At 42.6% G+C, this 18652-nt stretch overlaps 2 protein-coding genes across 12 annotated transcripts in view; one reads left to right on the plus strand and one right to left on the minus strand.

Annotated features, from left to right (window-relative positions):
* EFCC1 (EF-hand and coiled-coil domain containing 1) overlaps positions 1 to 13665 on the minus strand; it is a 31489-nt gene extending 17824 nt beyond the window's left edge. For 2 of the 5 annotated variants that reach the window (XR_001557880.2, XM_015874725.2), the window contains exons 1-2: positions 12943 to 13665; positions 11416 to 11822 (exon numbers count right to left, since the gene is read on the minus strand). Coding sequence is in view for 4 of the 5 variants with exons in the window: in XM_015874725.2 (XP_015730211.1) it covers positions 11416 to 11822; positions 12943 to 13608 (1073 nt within the window). In the remaining variant the exon portion in view is untranslated. The remainder of the gene's footprint in view (positions 1 to 11415; positions 11823 to 12942) is intronic. The other 3 variants (XM_015874723.2, XM_015874722.2, XM_015874724.2) reach the window with 2 other exon arrangements.
* Positions 1 to 18652, plus strand: part of CFAP92 (cilia and flagella associated protein 92 (putative)) — a 76415-nt gene that overhangs the window by 41580 nt on the left and 16183 nt on the right. For 6 of the 7 annotated variants that reach the window (XM_015874709.2, XM_015874710.2, XM_015874711.2 and 3 more), the window contains exon 1: positions 18041 to 18292. In XM_015874709.2, coding sequence (XP_015730195.1) covers positions 18118 to 18292 — 175 coding nt within the window. In that variant the 5' untranslated portion in view covers positions 18041 to 18117. Of the gene's footprint in view, positions 1 to 16299; positions 16607 to 17289; positions 17408 to 18040; positions 18293 to 18652 lie in introns of those variants that run through there. The other variant, XM_015874714.2, reaches the window with a different exon arrangement.

Below are 18652 nucleotides of genomic sequence, written 5' to 3' on the forward strand. Positions count from 1 at the left end.
TGACGTTCACTGGCAGCACAGGAGAAACTAATTTAGACATGCATTTTTGGCAGGTACAGACACTTGAAAACACACTGTGAATGTGACGTATCGTTAAGTTCTTTAAATCATCAAATGGAACCACTAATACCACATGCATATGCATGTAATAAGCAATGGACACTTAAATGAGAAAATTTGAACAGAATAATACCAACATGTCAATGTCAGGCAGCTGCAAACAGCATGAAAGCCAAGTAAATGTAAGTATTTTATTTCTGATAAACATACAGTATGTTTAAAAATATCTGCTTGCCACCACGTCATTAACTATGATTATAATCATTGGTCCAACACTCATACAACTGATCTTTTTCAGTTATTTGGCTTCACATAGGAAATATTTGCTATGCCAGCATGTCAGAAACTCTAAGCCTTGATTTTCAGATTAAATTTTGCTTTATGCATGAGCGGATCAAAAGGATCTTTGCAATATTGGTATGGTTGTCTTTTACACAAAAAACTGACAACTACATTGAACAGTACATGCTCGTTTCCAGCTCGGCAGGGAACTTCTGAATTTGAATGGAAATGAATTAAGTAATCTGAGTCTGGACAATAGACATCCGTCAAGCTGGGTCTAGGATGTGAAAGCATGACTTGAAGGCAGGGGCTTCTGCTGGGTTTTGTCATATTCAATTTTGGTTAGGCTCTTCAGCTATCTAATCCTACATCCTATTCATTATGTCCCATGAACAGCTGCTTATGAGGAGTGTGCAAGGCGTCCCATGGTAGGTTGTTAGTAGGGGAAAGTTAATGCAGTAAAATAGAGGGGTTGGAGATTTTTCTGAAAATCTAGCCAGTGTTTATTACTACAACTTGGAAATTCTTCTTACTGGAGTAATAGGTTATTTGTTTTAAACTCTGGTAATCTCCAGGTATCGGTCATACTTTGTAGCAACAGTACTTCAAATATATCCTTGAAAACAGCTCTTGTTTAGTTGCACAAAGAATTAAAGGGCATCTGTAAATTTGTAGTTCATCTTTTCCATGCTAAAGGTGATGTTAGAAGCATTAAATACTGTGAGCAACAGCACTCTATGTCTGTGCTCGTTATAATCTTAACTTTTTAGGCTTTCTGCATCCTGAATTGTAAGGTAATTCAAGAAGCAAATTTTAGAAGCAATTCAGTATGTAGATATCTTTCTGTGTTTCAGCAGCTCTCCCAGTTCATGTTCGTCTTGCCTCTTGTGAACTGTTACATCATCCTCCTTGCAATGCAGAACTTGGGTAACATCAGCCATTTTTTGTTACTAAAATTCTATTTTGACCATTTCTGAGATCCCACTAATCCTGTTCCCTCCGACCACAAAATAAGCATCTCAGCCTCACAGTGTATTTTATGCATGCGGGAACCATACAGACTGTGCTTATAGATAGAAAGTGAAAGGGGGTTCATCTTCCCACCAGGGCTGTTCAAACACCAGCTTCTGTCATAATGAAACTGAGGAAACAAACAGCTGAGTGTTGTCTATCTCCTTTGCATGGGGCCCCCTTTTTTACCACCCTCCGCAGCCTCCTTTTTTGTTTAGTACAAACCGTGCAGTTTCATCATTCATTCTGACTGTTTGATTTAAGCTTCCATTCCCTGGGTCAAGAAAAGGCTGGCAAAGCAGGAAGGATGAAAGAAGGTGACACTTTGACAGCTCCTTTTTCACGATAATGAGCAAAAGTGCTTTTTCTTCCCCTGCTCCTGCTCACCGTGGCCTTTTCTTTATAGAGCCACATGAAGGAAAAATTGCCAGTTGAGCTCTGCCTTCCAGGGACTGGCTAGATAAACTGGAGGGATCCGTGTGTCTTTCGTGGGCTCTGCTTATACAGTCGCTGCTTTGTTCGGGAACTATTTTCTGTGTGTATCCTGTATATAATCACAGGTAAATGCAAATTAATAGAATTAGACTTGAGTAGGTGGAGCACCAATGCCCATGGCTTTTTGTATCTTCTCACAGTGTGGTTTGAACCACGCAAGAATATTTTCTCTTGTGTTATATGAGTGACCAAAGAAAGTACTTGACATAATGGGTAGCTGACAACCATGATTTCTGTTGCAGAACATCAAACTTAAAATGGCATTTCTAATCCAAGTATCATATTATTTGCCCTTTGAATAATTATTATACTGTGTAATATTCATCTAAAAAGCTTTAAGTTTATGATATTTTTTTTTTAATTTTAATTTTTTTTTTTTTTTTACTTTAAAAATGCATCTGTAACCACTTGGAAACTGAAAATGATAATGAGCAAAAAATAAAAGATCAGATTGAAGCTGAGACGTAGTGAAAGGGAGGCAGGAGTACATAGCACACAAATGATAGGAAGGGCACTATAATGGAGCTTCTTTGTTTCAACAGGGGACAAAGTGGCAAGTGTAAGACTTGCAGCCCCAGAATAAAGCAAGTATATAATTCTGCTGTAGGGAGATTAATCATAACCATTCTGACAGATATCAGCCCTCTGGCTACCCTGAAAGGTCTTTGGTTCAAAGGTGGTGTGTTCACCCAGGAATATTACCTCGGTGGTAATATTTCACAGCCGGAGGACCTTCCCTGTTGCAAAGGCTGATCACAGCCAGGGCTTTGTCAGTACTGGCTCTGAGCTCAATGGAAACAGTCATTGTTGGAGAGGTCCAGTTGGTCCGGTTACTACGTTTTGCCAGTTCTGTCACCAAGTCAAATCACTACAAACACCTCCCTTGTTTTCTCTTTGCTTTTCAGTACAGAGTACCTGTTGGAATTGGGCTTTTTAGGGTAGAGACTGTGCTGTACAATGTAAAAATCTCATAAACTAATTGTGGTGAGCTGGTGTTGGTGTGTCTGTGCCATGGAGCTTTGAGGGGCTGAGAATGCTGTGCTGATGCCACTTTGTTGTGCTCAGCTCTGGAGGAGATGCAGTGGGTGTCAACACCTTGACGCATCACAAAATATAGGTGTACCTCCAGCTGTGTGTGTAGTGCTGGACATCCCATCTTGGATATTTGCTGACACACATAACCTGGTGTTCTGTGCTTTTCATGAGCACTAGCTTGGATTGCTCATTTTCAGCCTTGTGTCATTTTCTGCTAATCATAGTTCTGATTATGCACAGAAGCTCCAGGAGTGTGAACGTATCACATTCAGAGCTCCACTTAAACCTGACCAAGTTGTGCTCTCAACTTGGCTGACCTCACCATATGCAGAATGAGATGCTTTTACGTCACATGGACTAATGCCAAGGACATGCGATGGGGTCAAGTACAGAGAATAAAAGCAGAGCAGATGTGCTGTGTGTACCAGATTTTTCAGTGTTATGATTAATGTGACACTATGAACCTACAATGGAACATTATACTATGAAAAGAAATGTAGCACAGGGCCTGATTTTATTCTGTGCATCTACTGAAAGGTTTGAGAGTTTTCCAACATAATCCAATTCTTAATACTTGGCACCTCTTTTCTTGAAATGGATGATGTGTAATGTGATGCAATTAGAACTTGAAACTCAGACACCAACCCTTGAGAGAACTTTTCTCCACAAAGGTGGAGGGAAAAGACCTGCAGCCAGGCACTAGAAAGGCAATATCAGTCTAGACTTTAATCACACTGCATGGCATGCAGACAAGATGATGATAAAGCTGAAAAAAATGGGAACAATTTTTCCCAAACAAAGGGAAGAGAGTAGCAGAGTAAACATAGCTGATGGTCCAACAGAAATTATGACTGCAGTGAGAAGATGGACAAACAGACCAGGGCACTCCAGCAAATATTTGCAGTACTTCTAAATAATGGTCTTGCATCACCGCAAGCTGCTTCTTACAAGTCAGAGAAGTTTGCTTTTTTCCTCCAGCATTTCCAGTTTTCAGAACTCTGTGCTTTTTCCTGGCACATGAATTAAAAAAAGATTTTAATTTTTAACTTGTATGTGCAAATCTCTCTTGAACTATTCTAGGGTGACTTCATATCTCGTCAGATCATTGTCATTTTTGGGATGTGCTCAAGATGGTGCCTCCTCCCCTGCAGGCTATTAACCTTCCATGTTCTGAGAGGAGTTTGGCAGAATGAGTTAGTTGAACTTGTTTGAAAACTTGGGCGATCAGTATCTGTTTACAAAAACTATCTTATATATCCTGAAAGAGAGATGAGGAGCAAGGAATAAATAATTGCTTCTAATTACATTAATAGAATTCCTCCTCTCGTTTTAATGAAGAAATTTTCAAGTTTTATGTAGGGAAGAGAACAAAAAATTACATTTTCCTTTCCTTTTGTACCTCCAGTGGAGTAAAATGCTAAAAGAAACGCAGAGCTCTTTGCTTGTTCCTGAGAGTAGATTATCAGCACTGTTTGATTTTTCTAAGTACTTTATGTGAATTAACAGCAGAACTGACAAGCACTAAAACCACTTGAAATAAGGCCAGTGTGTTTGCTTTAGCCTGGCCTCTGGAAGGGCCAGGTGGAGTCACTAAGTATTTGATGCTACACATAATTTTGAGTGCCTGACTACAGTACTGTCAGCAGTCTGGTCCTCCCAGCATCTAGACCCTGGTATTTTCACTTCACATTTTTGTTGGACTTTGATGTCCAGGGAGGCAGACTTAAAGGACCCAAACTGAACACGAACATTTACTTTAAGATATAGTATTACTTTGTCTTACTTAACTGAAGAAATGGAACCTGAAGACAAAGCAACTTTTTGAACTATGGCTGGCTCCTTAAAGTATCTTTCAGGGAGATTTGGAAGACTTTCAGTCTGTTACAGATTTATCTCTTGGTTATGGTCTTGTTTGTCCTATAAGCAGAGGAATGCCTCCAGTGAATCCAGCAGGTCTGACTATGTGAGAGTATGAGCCATGAGAAACGCAGTGTGACCCAGTCACACAGAGCTGTGTTAGTGAGACAGGGAAAACTGAAATGCTTAGGTAGACTTCCCTATCTGCAGATGTTCTTTTGCATAGAAGTGGTTAGAACATGCCAGGTTTGTGTAAGAAGCAAGGTAGAGGCTAACGGGGGATCCTTGTAGCTGGATCAGGGGGTTTCTAATGAGCTATAACACATTGTGGTAGGAGGCTTCATGCTACCAGCTCATTGATGCATTCTGCTTGGTAACACGTATTGGTTCTTTTTACACAGCTCTCATAAACTAATGTTAGTTGGTTCTCAGCAAGAAGGATGCATAAATCCCAGTCTTGTCAAACTGACAACTCCATTCCCAGAATAACTGTGATGCAAGCTTCAGTTTTCTTTGCCTGTATCTGTATGCAGAGGGATCTGATGCATCAGTACTGCGAGCCCAGTCATATCAAGCTTAATGCAGTTCTGAGGTCTGTAAGTTGAGCACACCAGCAGTGCACATGGTGAAGTCCTATCACTGCCCAGCTGGGCACCAAGGAAGCCCTGTGGCACATCACCCATGTTTGGTACAGGAGGGGTCAGGCAGCAGTCCATCCAATAGCAATGCAGTTGAGAACTATTTATAATCTGTGTGTGTTTCTCTTGAATATTTGTTCTTGCAATAACAGGAGGTGACTGTTCCAAGCAGAGCACAGCCTCCAGCAGGGAGTGCATTTTTACAAAATGATGTGGAAGGTGAACATCAGAGAGCAGTTTGTTTTAGTTAAGGAGTTGCCTTAGTGTATGAAATTGATCTTTGCCTTTTGCTGGCATAATCCCAATTGGATGATACACAGCAGCACCTGGAAAGTTTTGGCAGTAGAAGGCATCTCTTCTTCTGGATGAGGAATTGTAAAAGCCCAGGGTGCAGCCAGCAGAGGGAGGGCGGCGCAGGGCTGTCCTGCAGGGCTGGTGGGAGCTGCAGTAATGCCACCTGCACACTCCTTGGCAAACAGTAATCTTTGTGGGGCAGGAGGGGTTAGAATAATTTACATGATGCACAGAAGTGCAGAGAATGGCTTTAACAGGCAGCTGTGTGTGTCAGATACCGCAGATGACAAAGGAACAAAGTTAATTCCTTTGGCTCAGGCTGCCTTTTTGTTGCTGTTGACTACAGCAAGGCTGGCAGTCCACTTTTAACATCCCAGTTGCTAGGAAGGGCTGTACAGTGGGGGCTGCTGTGTGACAGCTCCAGCCCATTCCACAAATGGCTCCTCCTTAGATCTGCAGAGAAGCCTTGGATCCAGTGAAAGCATGTCCAGCCCAATGAGTGGTCGGGTGCCACAGATGTGCCGCTGCTATTGTGCTCAGTGAATGACTCCAAACACAGCAAACAAGGCAGGCCAGATAAAAAGGCAGGTTTAGTGAGGAACCAGGGGACAGTTTTCCCTGTGTAGTTATGATTGCAGCACTGAAGAAGGCCAGAATCTTCTGTGTATAATTATTTCTCCCGTATAAAAAAAATACATTCCATTATCCTGTTCTATAAAATCAAAGACTTTTGTTAAGTTGTTCCTAATGAGAGTAGTGATTGATTTGATTGTTTGGCTTATGATTCTTCTGTTGCTAGAGACATGCAAGTAGCCTACGGCTCATATGACAGGAACATCATAATCTGCTACTGTTAGATTCTTGGAAAACTTCTGAAATTCTGACATTTTTGGCAGTCCACTACATAATATATAACTTCTCTCAGTCTTAGGTAGAAGAAAGTATTAGATATAAGCAAAATTAGAAAATAGATTATCATGAGTTCATATGAAGTCTGAATGTTCTTAGAGCTGAGGGCTCTATAAAGAAAGTTTGTTTAATGTTTCTGATCTTCATGAGTTCAGCTTCCTGTCTTTGTTCTTACTGACTGTCACCGTTGTTCCCTGACTGTCACTGCTCTAGTCCAAGGATGTACTTATCATCTGTGGTTCTATGCAGTCTTTCGTGTCCAGCAAGTATACGCTCACAAGCTCCATTTAAATTGTGCCATCTCATCAATTCCCAAAATGCACATCAGCTTACAGTCAGCAGGTAGTTGATATTGATGATGCTACTCAAGTAGAAAGTTGTCCAGTCTTTTTATTCAAGGTCTAATTTTCTAAATATAAGGACAGAATGCCTAGGTGTAAAATGTGCATTATCATTCAGATTGGAAATAACCTACTATTTACACACTATTCTCTGGATCAGGTTTCCTTCCTAGAGCTTTGCGTTCTTCAATGAAGAGAGCTGATGCTATATTGGTTAGGAATATTTCCATATTCCTCTCCTTTTCTTGGATGATTGATTTGGATTTGTTTGGTCCATCTTGCCATGTTTTAGAGATAAGAATAATCAGAGGAGTTAGAGAAAATATCAGGACACTTTCTCCTAAAAGAGATGAAAAAATGGAACTACTTCTGCTGTAGGAATAATATGAAGAGTGACTATTTAGAAAGATTAACATTGACAACTTAATTGGATAAAAAGATGGGGGAGATGATGATAGAGAGGCCTCCGTTTTCACATTTATAAGAGACTAGGAGGAAAAGAAACAAGCCACGCTGCATTCCAAGCAAAAAATGATTCCTACTCATTAACACATAAAAATGCTGATGGATAATTAAGTAATTTGGGAGACAGACCATGCATATGGGAAGCATTTTTGGTATTTTATGGCCCCTTTCACTGACCTATATAATTACTGTCCTGCTGGCCAGCACAGCAACATAAAACTTGTGTGAACATCTCTATTATGAAGTCTGTGTAAATTCTAAATGACCCTTTTATTTCTTACATGAGGATGAAAAAAAAGGGAAAAGAAAGAAAGAAGGCTGTTAAATCCTATTATTCCCTCCAGTGCTATTAAGGAGGAAAAAATGGTAACCTTTATTTAGCGATCAATTTTTAAGCCACCTACAATGTAGTATAGAAAACAGAGCCAATTTATATCTGGCAAGAGCAATTCATGTCAAACCAATCTTATTTCCTTCTCTGACAGGGAAAATGGCTGAATGGAAAACTAGAAGTAGTAGCTGTGACGCTTTTGTGTGACATTCCAATATGTATCATAGGACTATATTGGAATATATAGGTGGTGTCACCTTGAGCTTGGAATAGAATTTACAGGGAAAAAAAATAGATTTCAAGGAATAGATGTAGGTGATTTGTTCTCAGATTAAGAGAATCTATCAAGCAGAGGTAGCCAGAGTCTGTCCTGACACCACATTCAAGTATGGTCTTTTATGCTTCTAACCTGCAAATGTACAACTGGCACCAAACTGGGAGGGAATGGCAGCATCTGGAAGCTGAGCTTCTGTAATAACAAATGACAAGCCCTATACCTAGGAAAATGGAATCAGGTGTACCAATTCAAAATAAGACTCTGTGAATACCTGCATAACCTCCTAAACTCTTCTGTATACTGACATAATTTACATATTTTTATTACAATACCACATGAGAAGACGTAACATTTCTCATTACTTCTCTCTTTGCTCTGAAATGAATTTAACAAATGCTTTTCAGCAAGGAATTTTCTCACAGTTTACCTTTGAATTGTCTCAGCTGACTTATTAAATTAGTAGGAATTAAACAATAATTAACAGAAATTTCTAACAGCGGAGAAAATGGGACTAAAACCAGATATGTGCATCCACTGTAGGAAGAATGTAGTGTGCATTCTAGGGCAAGAAAAGTCTTTGGTCTACTAGGTTGGTTTAGGAATATAGCAATGTGATTAGAAAAATTCATGCATCAAACTGTAAAATGACAAATTTGTTTTTAATTCATAGATCCATTAGTTAGCAAATATTTAACAGACACCTTGGTAGAAACTTTTGTCGTACAATGTGCAGAAATGTGAATCTGTGGACAGAAAAATCCAATTGTTTTCAGGTACTCCAATTCAGGAAAATATTTAATCACTCGCAGGTACTTAAATGCTTTCCTGAATAGATGCAAACTTTTTCCATGCTGAAATTGTTTCCTGAATTAGGGTTTATAACTTAAGGTTATTGTGATTCCAGGACTAACTGATGGCCAGATAATGTAAAATGAAACTATAGATGTGGGATTTAGGTGCTTACAGAGCTTTGAAAGCTGGAACCTGAAGAGGAAATCATTTCCTTCTTTACCTTGGAAATATTGAAGAGGAGAGCAGAATGAACCCATAGACTAGTCTCATTAATGAATATGGTCCTCTCTGAAGGAAATTGGGCTTTTCCTGAGCTAAAATAGTGGTCATACCAAGCCAGTTGAGGTAAATTCTCAGGAGAGAAATCTGTAGCCTTAAATGCTTTCTATAATATACACAAATCCCCACTCACCTTCTATCTGCTACTACCTTGCAGCATTTGTTCATGCCAAACCTAGATCCTGCTTGTATGCTTACAAACTTTGTGGCATATGGAAACAGAACTGCAATCTGGAGTAGTAATGTACTTAAATACATACCAATTTAAACAAAATTACCATCAACTGTCTGGACTAAGAAACCTGCAGGATGTAGCAGCTGTTTTTCCATCTTCACGCTTTGGCCAACTCATTGTCTTTCCTTCAGCATAAGCTTCTTTGCATCTCTGCTAAGCTGCGCCCAAGGGTTTTTTGGCTTCTGCACAACAAAATGCTGGTTTCTGTGAGCAGAATTAGGTTATGACATCTGTACCACATCTGCAAGCAAGTAAATTGAGTGGGAGAAGCTATGATGTCAGTGGCTGCATAGGGTAGACAACCAAGCTGGTGTTAAGCTCTATGATCACAGCTCTGTATTGCTTTATTTACTGTTTCTCTTGTTCTTTGGGCATCTCTGTACCGTTCTATGGAATATGTGGAACTATAGCATTCCACATATTGTGGACTGTGACCACAGGCACGCAAGTCGTAGCCATCATTAAGTGGTTCCGTTGTTAGGCTGTTTATGCCAAGAGCTGTACTGCATAGAGATGAAAATGCTTGATGGCTGATATGGAATTGAGACCCATTAAAAAGGTCTTGCATGTGGATGCTGCTCTGGTCCTGGGGTCAATAAGTATGTGGTCAGTCCAGCATCTTTCCTAAAATTTATAGTCACTTTAAATTACCATTCAGTTTTACAATAAATTACTGCAAACGAAGACATCTTAAGAAGGACATATAATTTTGGTTTTGTAACTCCCACTGTTTGTTTTGGTGTAACCCATAAAAGTTCTTGCTCTGCAAGGCCCGGTTAGATTTTCTTATTGTCTTTAAGTAGTTAATCTCCTCCTATTCAATAGTGATTTTTAATGACTCTTAATAGTTAGGAGAATTAATGCTGCAGCACAAGAACTCATCTTAAGTCTGTTCTGCACATGGCTGGGAGAACTTGATAGATTAGAAAGTATTGTGATCTACCTCAGGAACTAGGATTCTTTCATCCAAACTCTCCTGTGAATGACAGTCACCTGGAACACTACGTGACCCAGTGGTGTTTTAAAAATCCTATAGACTTCAAAATAAATGCTTTTATCTTCTGCAGACACGCAGATGTTAACATACACAATGCTTATAGACACCGGATAAAATCATTATTTTTAGAATTTCCTTACTTCATAAAGCAGTACAATAGCTATGATGCTACAAATAACTCAGTATGAACTCTTCTTATAAGCAAACAGAGGAAGTATCAGCTTAGGAAGTGACAAGGAGTTCAGAATAGACAACATATCAGAATGCTAGTTTTAGTACTCTTAGAAGTATTGCCTTACTTCAGATCAATAAAAATACAAACATTTCATCCAACAAGTCATTTGAAACTTGGGCAGAATCATCTGCCTAGCAATAAAAAACCATCCAGGTTTTAACTAACCAAGTTTATCTGAGATAAAAAGCAACAAAACCAGCGTACCACTAAGTCTGTGACCGACTCTTAGTTTTGGAGACGTATTTATGCTATCAAAAACTGGTTTCTTGTTAGATGATGTATCTTTTGCTTGAGACTCTCCATGTATTATAATGGGGTTTTAATGGAAGTGTTTTAACTTCTTCTTTCTTGAGTATTCCAGATTCTGCTGTGACATTATCACTTCTTTGCTGACAGTATTTAAATCATCTGGCCAGAGGTTGGCCTTGAGTTTTTTTCTCCAATTCATATGACAAGCTGAAAAGCTTTAGTAGCAAACGGAGCATCATCCAGCTGATTACAGCTGGTTTTGTATGTGTAGCGTAACCAGCAGAAAATTACTGAATTTATTCTAGTCAGTAAAGGTGAAAAAGCAAGTGTTTTGGAAACAGACTGAAAGACTGCTAAGAACTGCTTTTGAGGTTTTCTCAAAGTATGACAGTGTTGAGCCCTACTGCCCTGTGTTTGAGGAGTAATTTCAGCTCTCTGTAGATCATATTTTGGCTTCTACTGAATGTGCCGGGTTCACTTTCAGATTCCTACCTTGCTAAGTAGCTCCTGATTTCCTTCTGCCTGTATTTTGGATGTATTTGAGGATACGTCAAGCTACAAGCGGTGATTTTCAAGTTAAATTGTGTTTACATACTGTGATTCTATGGTGGTTTTTGACGGACTCAAACTTACCTGTAGTGCTGCAGTTCAGATTCTAGCTGCTGAATGTATACTTGCAAATGTGGCACTTCGTTAGCTTTCACTTCTAGCTCCTTCACTTTGCCAAGGCTGTTACGGACTGCCTGTCTCGCCTCTTCTACCTTTTTCCTCATTTCTGCTTGCTCCCTTTTCAGGTTACGGTTGCAGTCTTCCAGACTGACTAGTGCTTCCTGAGAGCTCTTCAGCTCTCGTTCCAGTTCTTGATTGAATCTAATTGCTTCTTCGATTTGCCCATCCCTGGAGCTCCGGATGAGTTCTACTTCTTTCAGGACACTTTGAAGGCACTTGGTCTGGGAGTGGTTCTGTGTTAACAGTTTCTTACTCCCTATAAAACAGGTTCCTTCTTCCTTATGGTTAGCGTGGCTTTTCCGCAGTCCTACCTATGTTGAACAGGAGCATAAAGCAGGCACAAATTTATGTATTTTAAAACAACTGCCATTTTAATCAAGACTGAAAATGATTGATTTGTTTGTTTACTTCAATCACATACAGTAACAATGAGTAGATCAATAAGTAACAAACTGCCTGCTTTTGCACAATACAGAGACAAGGAAATCTCTAGAAGAAGGTTTAAAAATATGTATCTACAAATCTAATTTTTAAATGATGCAAGGGGAAAATGACTTCCTCGCAGCAGTTCCTACTTAGCTTTAATGTCATCACGTTGGTCTGTGCTCAAAAGGCAAATATTCTGGAAAAATGTTTCTGATTACTTTGTTTTTTAAGCCGTGTTCAGCAGTGGACCAAGAGTCCACTGCTAGTGGTGCTCATTTGAAAACAGTAAAACTATCCTTTGCCTTCGTACTGGATGCTATGAAGGTGGGCAGCCAGCTAATGCCAAGTGGCAGATATGGAGCAGAACTCCATGGGTGCTGTGATGGTATTAAATCCATCCTGATTTGAGTCACCAGAAATGGGAAACAGCCCTTGAGTGCTCAGTCTGTTCTGTGCTATTTCATGCCAGAGTAGTTTAACTGCTGTTAAGTACGTGCTGGTTTCACTGGAGCCAGTACAGCAGGAACAGGCCATGACTTCTGGGGCCCTGCACAGCAGCCAGTGGCTGTTCATCAGTCCCCGAGCAGAACTGTCTTTAGCCCTGAGCTCTGATGGCTGTGCTCTGAAGACAACATGCTGCTGAGGTTTCTGAGATCAAGTATTTATGAACAAGTAGCTGCTTATGCAGGTAAAAGGGTCCCAAAGCTGTTTCTATGAGCAGCACACAACCCTATATCAGCACACAGCAGTGTGTAAAAGCTATAGATCTGACTGACCGCTGCACAGCTATAAAAAAGCAGCATCATACATACAGGTTTGTTTAACCTTAGATGTTAAACGTCTAGGTGATGCGCTGCAGTTTTAGCAGGGCGGTTTGCAGTGATGTAACGCTGTCACAGCTGTGAGCCTACGGCATTTCTGCCTTAAGAGCCAAAGTGGAAAGCAAACGAAACTTGGCTCGAAGTTGACACTGAGGACGCACGGGGCGCTCCCGGCCGTACGTACCTGCAGCGCCAGGCATCGCGCATCGCTGCTCTGCAGGGCGGCCCGCATGTCCTCCACCAGCTCCCGCAGGCTGCCGTTCTCCTCCTCCAGCTTAGCGATGCGGTCCTCGGCCCGCTCCAGCGCCACGATCTCCTCGTAGCACTCAGCAGAGCAGGTCCCTGCCGCCCGCCGCTCCGCCGCCTCCCCGCCCCGCCGCCCCGAGCCCGGCCCGGCCGCGTCCCTCCGGCGGCGGCGGGGGCTGCGCAGCCGGATCTGGGTCTCGATGTGTTCGCTCTCCCGGCCCAGCGGCAGCCGTGGCACGGCGCTGCCCGCCTTGGTGCTGAAGTAGCCGCAGAGCCGAGCGTGGAACTGGCGGAAGGTGAGCTCGGCCGACAGCCCGTCCCAAAGCGCCGCGCACTCCTCGGGATCGGCCGCCGTCTCCGCCGCCTCTTCCAGCCCCAGCACCTGGCACAGCGTGCGGAAATCCTCACCGGGGATCCTGCCCTCCCCGGCGCAGTCCAGGTGGTGGAAGATCTCCTGCAGGTACTGGTCCAGGCCGGTGGCCAGCACGACGATCTCGTTCTCCACGCCGCGGTCCAGTCCGTAATGATAAGCCAGGGCGCTGACCAGCCACTGCGTGCGCCGGGCCGGCCGCCCGTACGGGTCCCAGCCCTCAGGCGGCTCCATCGCACCCGCCGACCATCCTGCCCGGCCGGCAGATGCAGCGGCTGCCCCCGCTCCTCCCCCCGTCCTGTCCCGCCCCTCTGGGCTCTGCCCATGGCCGCTCCCCCAGACCCGAGCCCTGATTTCTCAGCTGGAGACTTTCTGTCTTCTCTTGGCATGGGTAAAAAGACAACTCTGTGGAATGCAGTTTGACAGGTAGCACTTGTGAACAGTCCGACTAAATTAGTGCAACCGATGTGCTTACAAGTTGGGAGTCTCTCCATTTATTCACTCAGTTTAGTTCACCTCCGCAGATGTAGCGTCTGTGTGGCATTCGTTTGTATTCAGGTTGTTATTTGTATTAGAAGTGAATTAATGGGAAGTTAAACTGGTTGAAATGGAACTTCCATAGAATCACAGAATGGCTTGGGTTAGAAAGGACCCCAAGGATCATTGAGTTCCCAACCACCTGCTGCAGGCAGGGCCACCAGCTCCAAATCTGGTACCTTCAGGTTGTGTAGAGCTCCATCCAGCCTGGGCTTGAACACCTCCTGGGATGGAGCATCCTACTTTCCAAAGGAGGGACAACTGTTGTTTTCCAGCTATGGAGAAGGGTCTTGCTAAGTGTGATGAAAGGGGTGTACCTTGTCTCACCCAGTTCCATTCAAGTGCTAGAAAATCTTTTCTGTATGGTGACCTGCATTAGCAACCACCGGGGGTAGGGGAGGCTGAGAGTAGCACCCGGCCGGTTGGTCTGTCACAGGTGGAGCATCTGGACAAAAAAGTCTTCTTTACAAAAAATCACATTTTACATCATTTAGATTGATAGGCCGGCAGCATACAAAGTTGTTTCACTGAAGATCTCCTGGTTTTTATGTTACAAGACCCATTCATTATCATTATCAAACATATGTATACCAAGAAAACTTTTTTTTAAGTTTGATGATTATTTTATTACATTTAATTGATTTAAGGTCCACCAAATGTTCAGTGCTGGAAAGAAAGAGACAGGAAAGACAGAACATAAACAGTGAGTGTTTTTAGCAGATTATGTAAATCCACATCTGTTATACATACACAGCAAATGGGCTGATCCCAAACACCTCCTAAAGCATCAAGGCCCTGGAGCTAAGACAGTGCTGTAATTTCAGCTTGTTTTGGCCTAGCTAGCTTCAGTTGTAAAAATATTTGTCAGGTTGAAATAATTGCTTTAAAGGCTGACAGACTCCCTATGAAGCTATTAAGATGTCAGCATAAATTTTCCTTCAGCACCAGTTTCCAGTTGGGTTTCTTGGTGGTATCTCTGGGTAGAGGAGAGGCATTGTTAGCAGCACTGGGGAACATTTGGGCTTTAATTGAATTTCTCATTGCCCATCTGCTATTCTTCTGTTTTAAAACAACAAAGGGTGTAAATGGCACAATGAATCTTTGGCTTTTTGTTTTACCACTGATTCAGCAAAATGAGTTTGTTAGAATGATGTCAACAGAGTTTCACCTCTGAAAGCAAGCAGATATTATTAGATAATATCTAGTAATAATAATAAGGGCCAGAGAAATGACCTTCCTGTAACCAGGGCTTTGGATTCAGTAGAACTGAACTTTCTTGTTGCAACGTTTTAAAAGCAAACAACCAAACCAATTAACAAATAAACAAAAAACATACCAAAAACCCACCACCACCAAAAAACCAGCTTCAACATGCAACTGCAGCATGAATTCCTACACAGCCTTTTTTCCAGTGCACCATTACTGATATCAGCAGTACAAAAAGCTTACTCTAAGTGTAATGATGACTGCTGTATTTTCTGCTGGCCTCAGCAAGACTCTGATTTTACCCAGCCCTGGCAAGATTTGCTTGATCCCCCACTTATTCTCTGAACTTGCCCTGATGTCAACATTTTACTCAGTGCTCAAGGACTTTCTGTTTCCAGTTCTGATTGTGCTCTTCAGCATGGTAGGATGTGAGAAGAGTCCAAACTGCAGATAAGAGCTGATTGCAAAGCATGGTTTGGGTGGAATGGCTGTTTCTGCAGCGTTGTGATAACAGTTAAAAGTTAGAAGTATATTAAAACACAGTGTTTGGATTTAATTAACTGGAGATTCTTATTTTAAGAGGTTTATTGGTGCCACAAGCAGACTTAAGTCTGCCAACATCATTGTTGAATAGCTGTTCTAAATTGTATGAGGTAGCAGTGGGATGAGGAAAGGCATATAAACCGTGTTTACAGAGAAAAATGTTTTGCACCTAATTTAACTGTGCTCATACTTCATTTCACAGTTTATATATGCAGCAGGGCCAAGGATCAGCCCAGTGTGCTTTTGTGTCTCCTGCCCCAGGGTATCAGTAAGCCCAGCACTTGTATGGGCTGTCATTGAGTCATGTTGCACACAGCCAGCACAGTTTGGCTGTGGAGGTGCTCATCCTGCAGCAGAAATCACTTCATTACTGTAAAAATAATTTTATTTTGTACAGATTTCCTCTTGTCAAGGAGAAAAGTGAACATTTAGTGCTTTTTCTGACCCATTCCAATGAAGTCATACTATGATACTACAGATCATTTTTTAATTGTTTGGTGTTTATGGAGCAGTTGTTTTTACAAGGAACTTCAGAGATGAGCAAAAATAATATTAGTGATGTGTTGTTGTTCTTGGCGTGTTCTTCCAATTTCTTTTAACTCCTAAGATGTTGGTGTTGTCGTCTTCTTTGTTTTGCAGTGTATTTGGAACAACCCTGTGAACGCAACACAGTAAGAGAAAGAAGGAAACCATAATGGAATGTCCCAATCTGTCATGTAGGTCTGTTCCTGATTGCAGATCTTATTCATCTAATACAAGTGTGAGTAATTCTGATAACCTGTGTCATAAGATGTTCTGCACGTTCAGCTACGTGTGAACAGGAAGGAGTTTCACTAATTTAGGAAATCTCAGTGAGCTTCTGAACATAAGAAAAATGTATATACTGCAAGTGGACAAGGACTGATGTCTGGAGACTCTTGTGTGGAGCTAATTGGAAACCACTGAGGTTAGTGAAAGACCTGAGGTAGCTGACTGCACTTTGTTTTTTGTCTGAGATAATACCATTGCTAATTACATTCTGGTCATTCTCTTGGTGTAATCCACTTGGAAGAAGAAACAACATTACGTAGTCCTACAGAGGAAACAGCTGCAGCTCTGAACAACCAGATGTGTTGACATTTCTTAGCTATTCAGCATCTGGAGCAGTTTTAAGGATCTTCTACATTAATTAAAGCAAAAGAAGTCTGCTGCTTTCAACTTTTATTTAGTGGTGCTCGTGAGATAAATGTTTCTATTTTATGAACAAATCTCAGAGTAAATGGAGGGGGGAAATTGCAATAATTTGCTCTAGCATGAGTGAGACCAGAGCATGGCTTGTAGTGCTTCAGTCCTGGTGTCTCTGCTGGCTTTGTGCTCCTGCAGCTAGTGAGCCAGTCTGTGGTTCTTGTGGAGGCTGCAGGTAACAGAGATGTGATCTGAGCCTCTGCCATGAGCTTGTGTGTCCTGTTCAGAGTATGTATCTAAATCACTTCAGAAAAGTATTTTCCTCCTAAAATATTGATGCTGTCCTTATTTCTGCTGTAAATGAGATTGTACATTCTCAGAACACACATGCATTGTTTAGATACAGCCTATTTAGAGCACATTTACTCCTGGATATTCCTAAATATCAGATTACTGTTTTTACAGGTGAAGAGTGACAGTAAGGAGCAGATGCAAGGAGAGCAATGGAAGCTTCAGCATCAGCGCTGGGACCCCTGACTGTTGTCTTGAAGAATCCCTGGAGGATCAGGATCATTTAGCAGTGGTAAGCTGGATGCCAGAGCATGCAGTGCCCCTAAATAGCATTCAGTGCTTTTTGAGACTGCCTGCACTTTCACTGAGCCACGATGGAGCTTAGGACTCTTTTTCCTATTGAGCTCAGCATATCTTGAACTCCTTTGGTGGTATAGCTTTAGCAGAAAGAGGGGAAGATGCCCCTGTGCTCCGCATAAGCTGCAGCTCTGGTGGTTGGCTGGGCTGTGTTTGGTGGTCAGAAGAGCTGATCCCGTCGTGCTTTTGCTTTTCTGAGCAACGCAGACAGCCCTCCTGTGGACGCCCGAGGGTTGGCCATGCTGTACTGAGCAGGGGGCGAGCCAAGAGCAGCCCGGTGCCAAACCTGCTCTGTTGGGTCTCTGCTCCGGAGCAATCCGTGTTTTTCCGGTGGCAGTAACACGGGGTTAAATCCATCTCTGATCCTATCCGCCAGGTTTGTCGTTGTGCGGAGCGTTGTTCGGCTCCTGGCTACGAAGCGTTGCTTGGACCCGACCCGCGGTAACGAGGGCGACGACGGAGCGCACCGCCCGACCTTCTCCGCCCTCCGTTGGCACGGCTGTCGGGCGGGGAGGCTCGCGGGCAGGTGCCGGTGTTAACGGTGGGGTGGGGGCTGTCCACGAGCATTATGTGAGCCAGCCGTGTGGCTGCGCAATGGGCGGAGCAGGAGGGTAAGGATTAAAGAAGTTAGTGGGGGAGGAGGAGATGGAGGAGGGCGGCGGACAGGAGCTGGCGGAGCTGGGCACGGCCCGTGCTGAGAGCAGCTGCGGGAGCTCGGAACGTGGCAGCAGCCCTTCAGCAGGAGAGAGGCAGCTGAGCAGCCCCCACGTCGTGCCCTGCGTGCTCACCGTGTCGCTCGCTATCCCCACCTTGGCCTCAAGTGAGTTCTTGGCACAGAGAGCCCTTTACTTATTGCTTTATGAACTCGTGTAGTGGAGTCTTCAGGGGGTTGAGATAGTGTTAGAAAAGGTGTTAGCTGATTTAGGTTTTTCTAAGTAGAAAAATTGTTCAGGAGACTGTCAGTGTGACATGGGAGCCTTATATCTTAGGATCATTGCAGCCAGTACCTGAAAATCTCTCCCCAACAGCCACTTGGCAGACAGTTGCTCAAGTTGGCAACTCAGCTCTTATTAATCCATCACCGCCTACTGGTGAAAATAAAGGTGTTCTTTGACATAAGCGCTCAATGTGGGTAGTTAAGGGTAGGAGCATCATGTTAAGAGAAGGGAGCAGCTATTCA

The sequence above is a fragment of the Coturnix japonica genome, chromosome 12 (assembly GCF_001577835.2).
Source record: "Coturnix japonica isolate 7356 chromosome 12, Coturnix japonica 2.1, whole genome shotgun sequence".
In the NCBI taxonomy this organism is placed as follows: domain Eukaryota; kingdom Metazoa; phylum Chordata; class Aves; order Galliformes; family Phasianidae; genus Coturnix; species Coturnix japonica.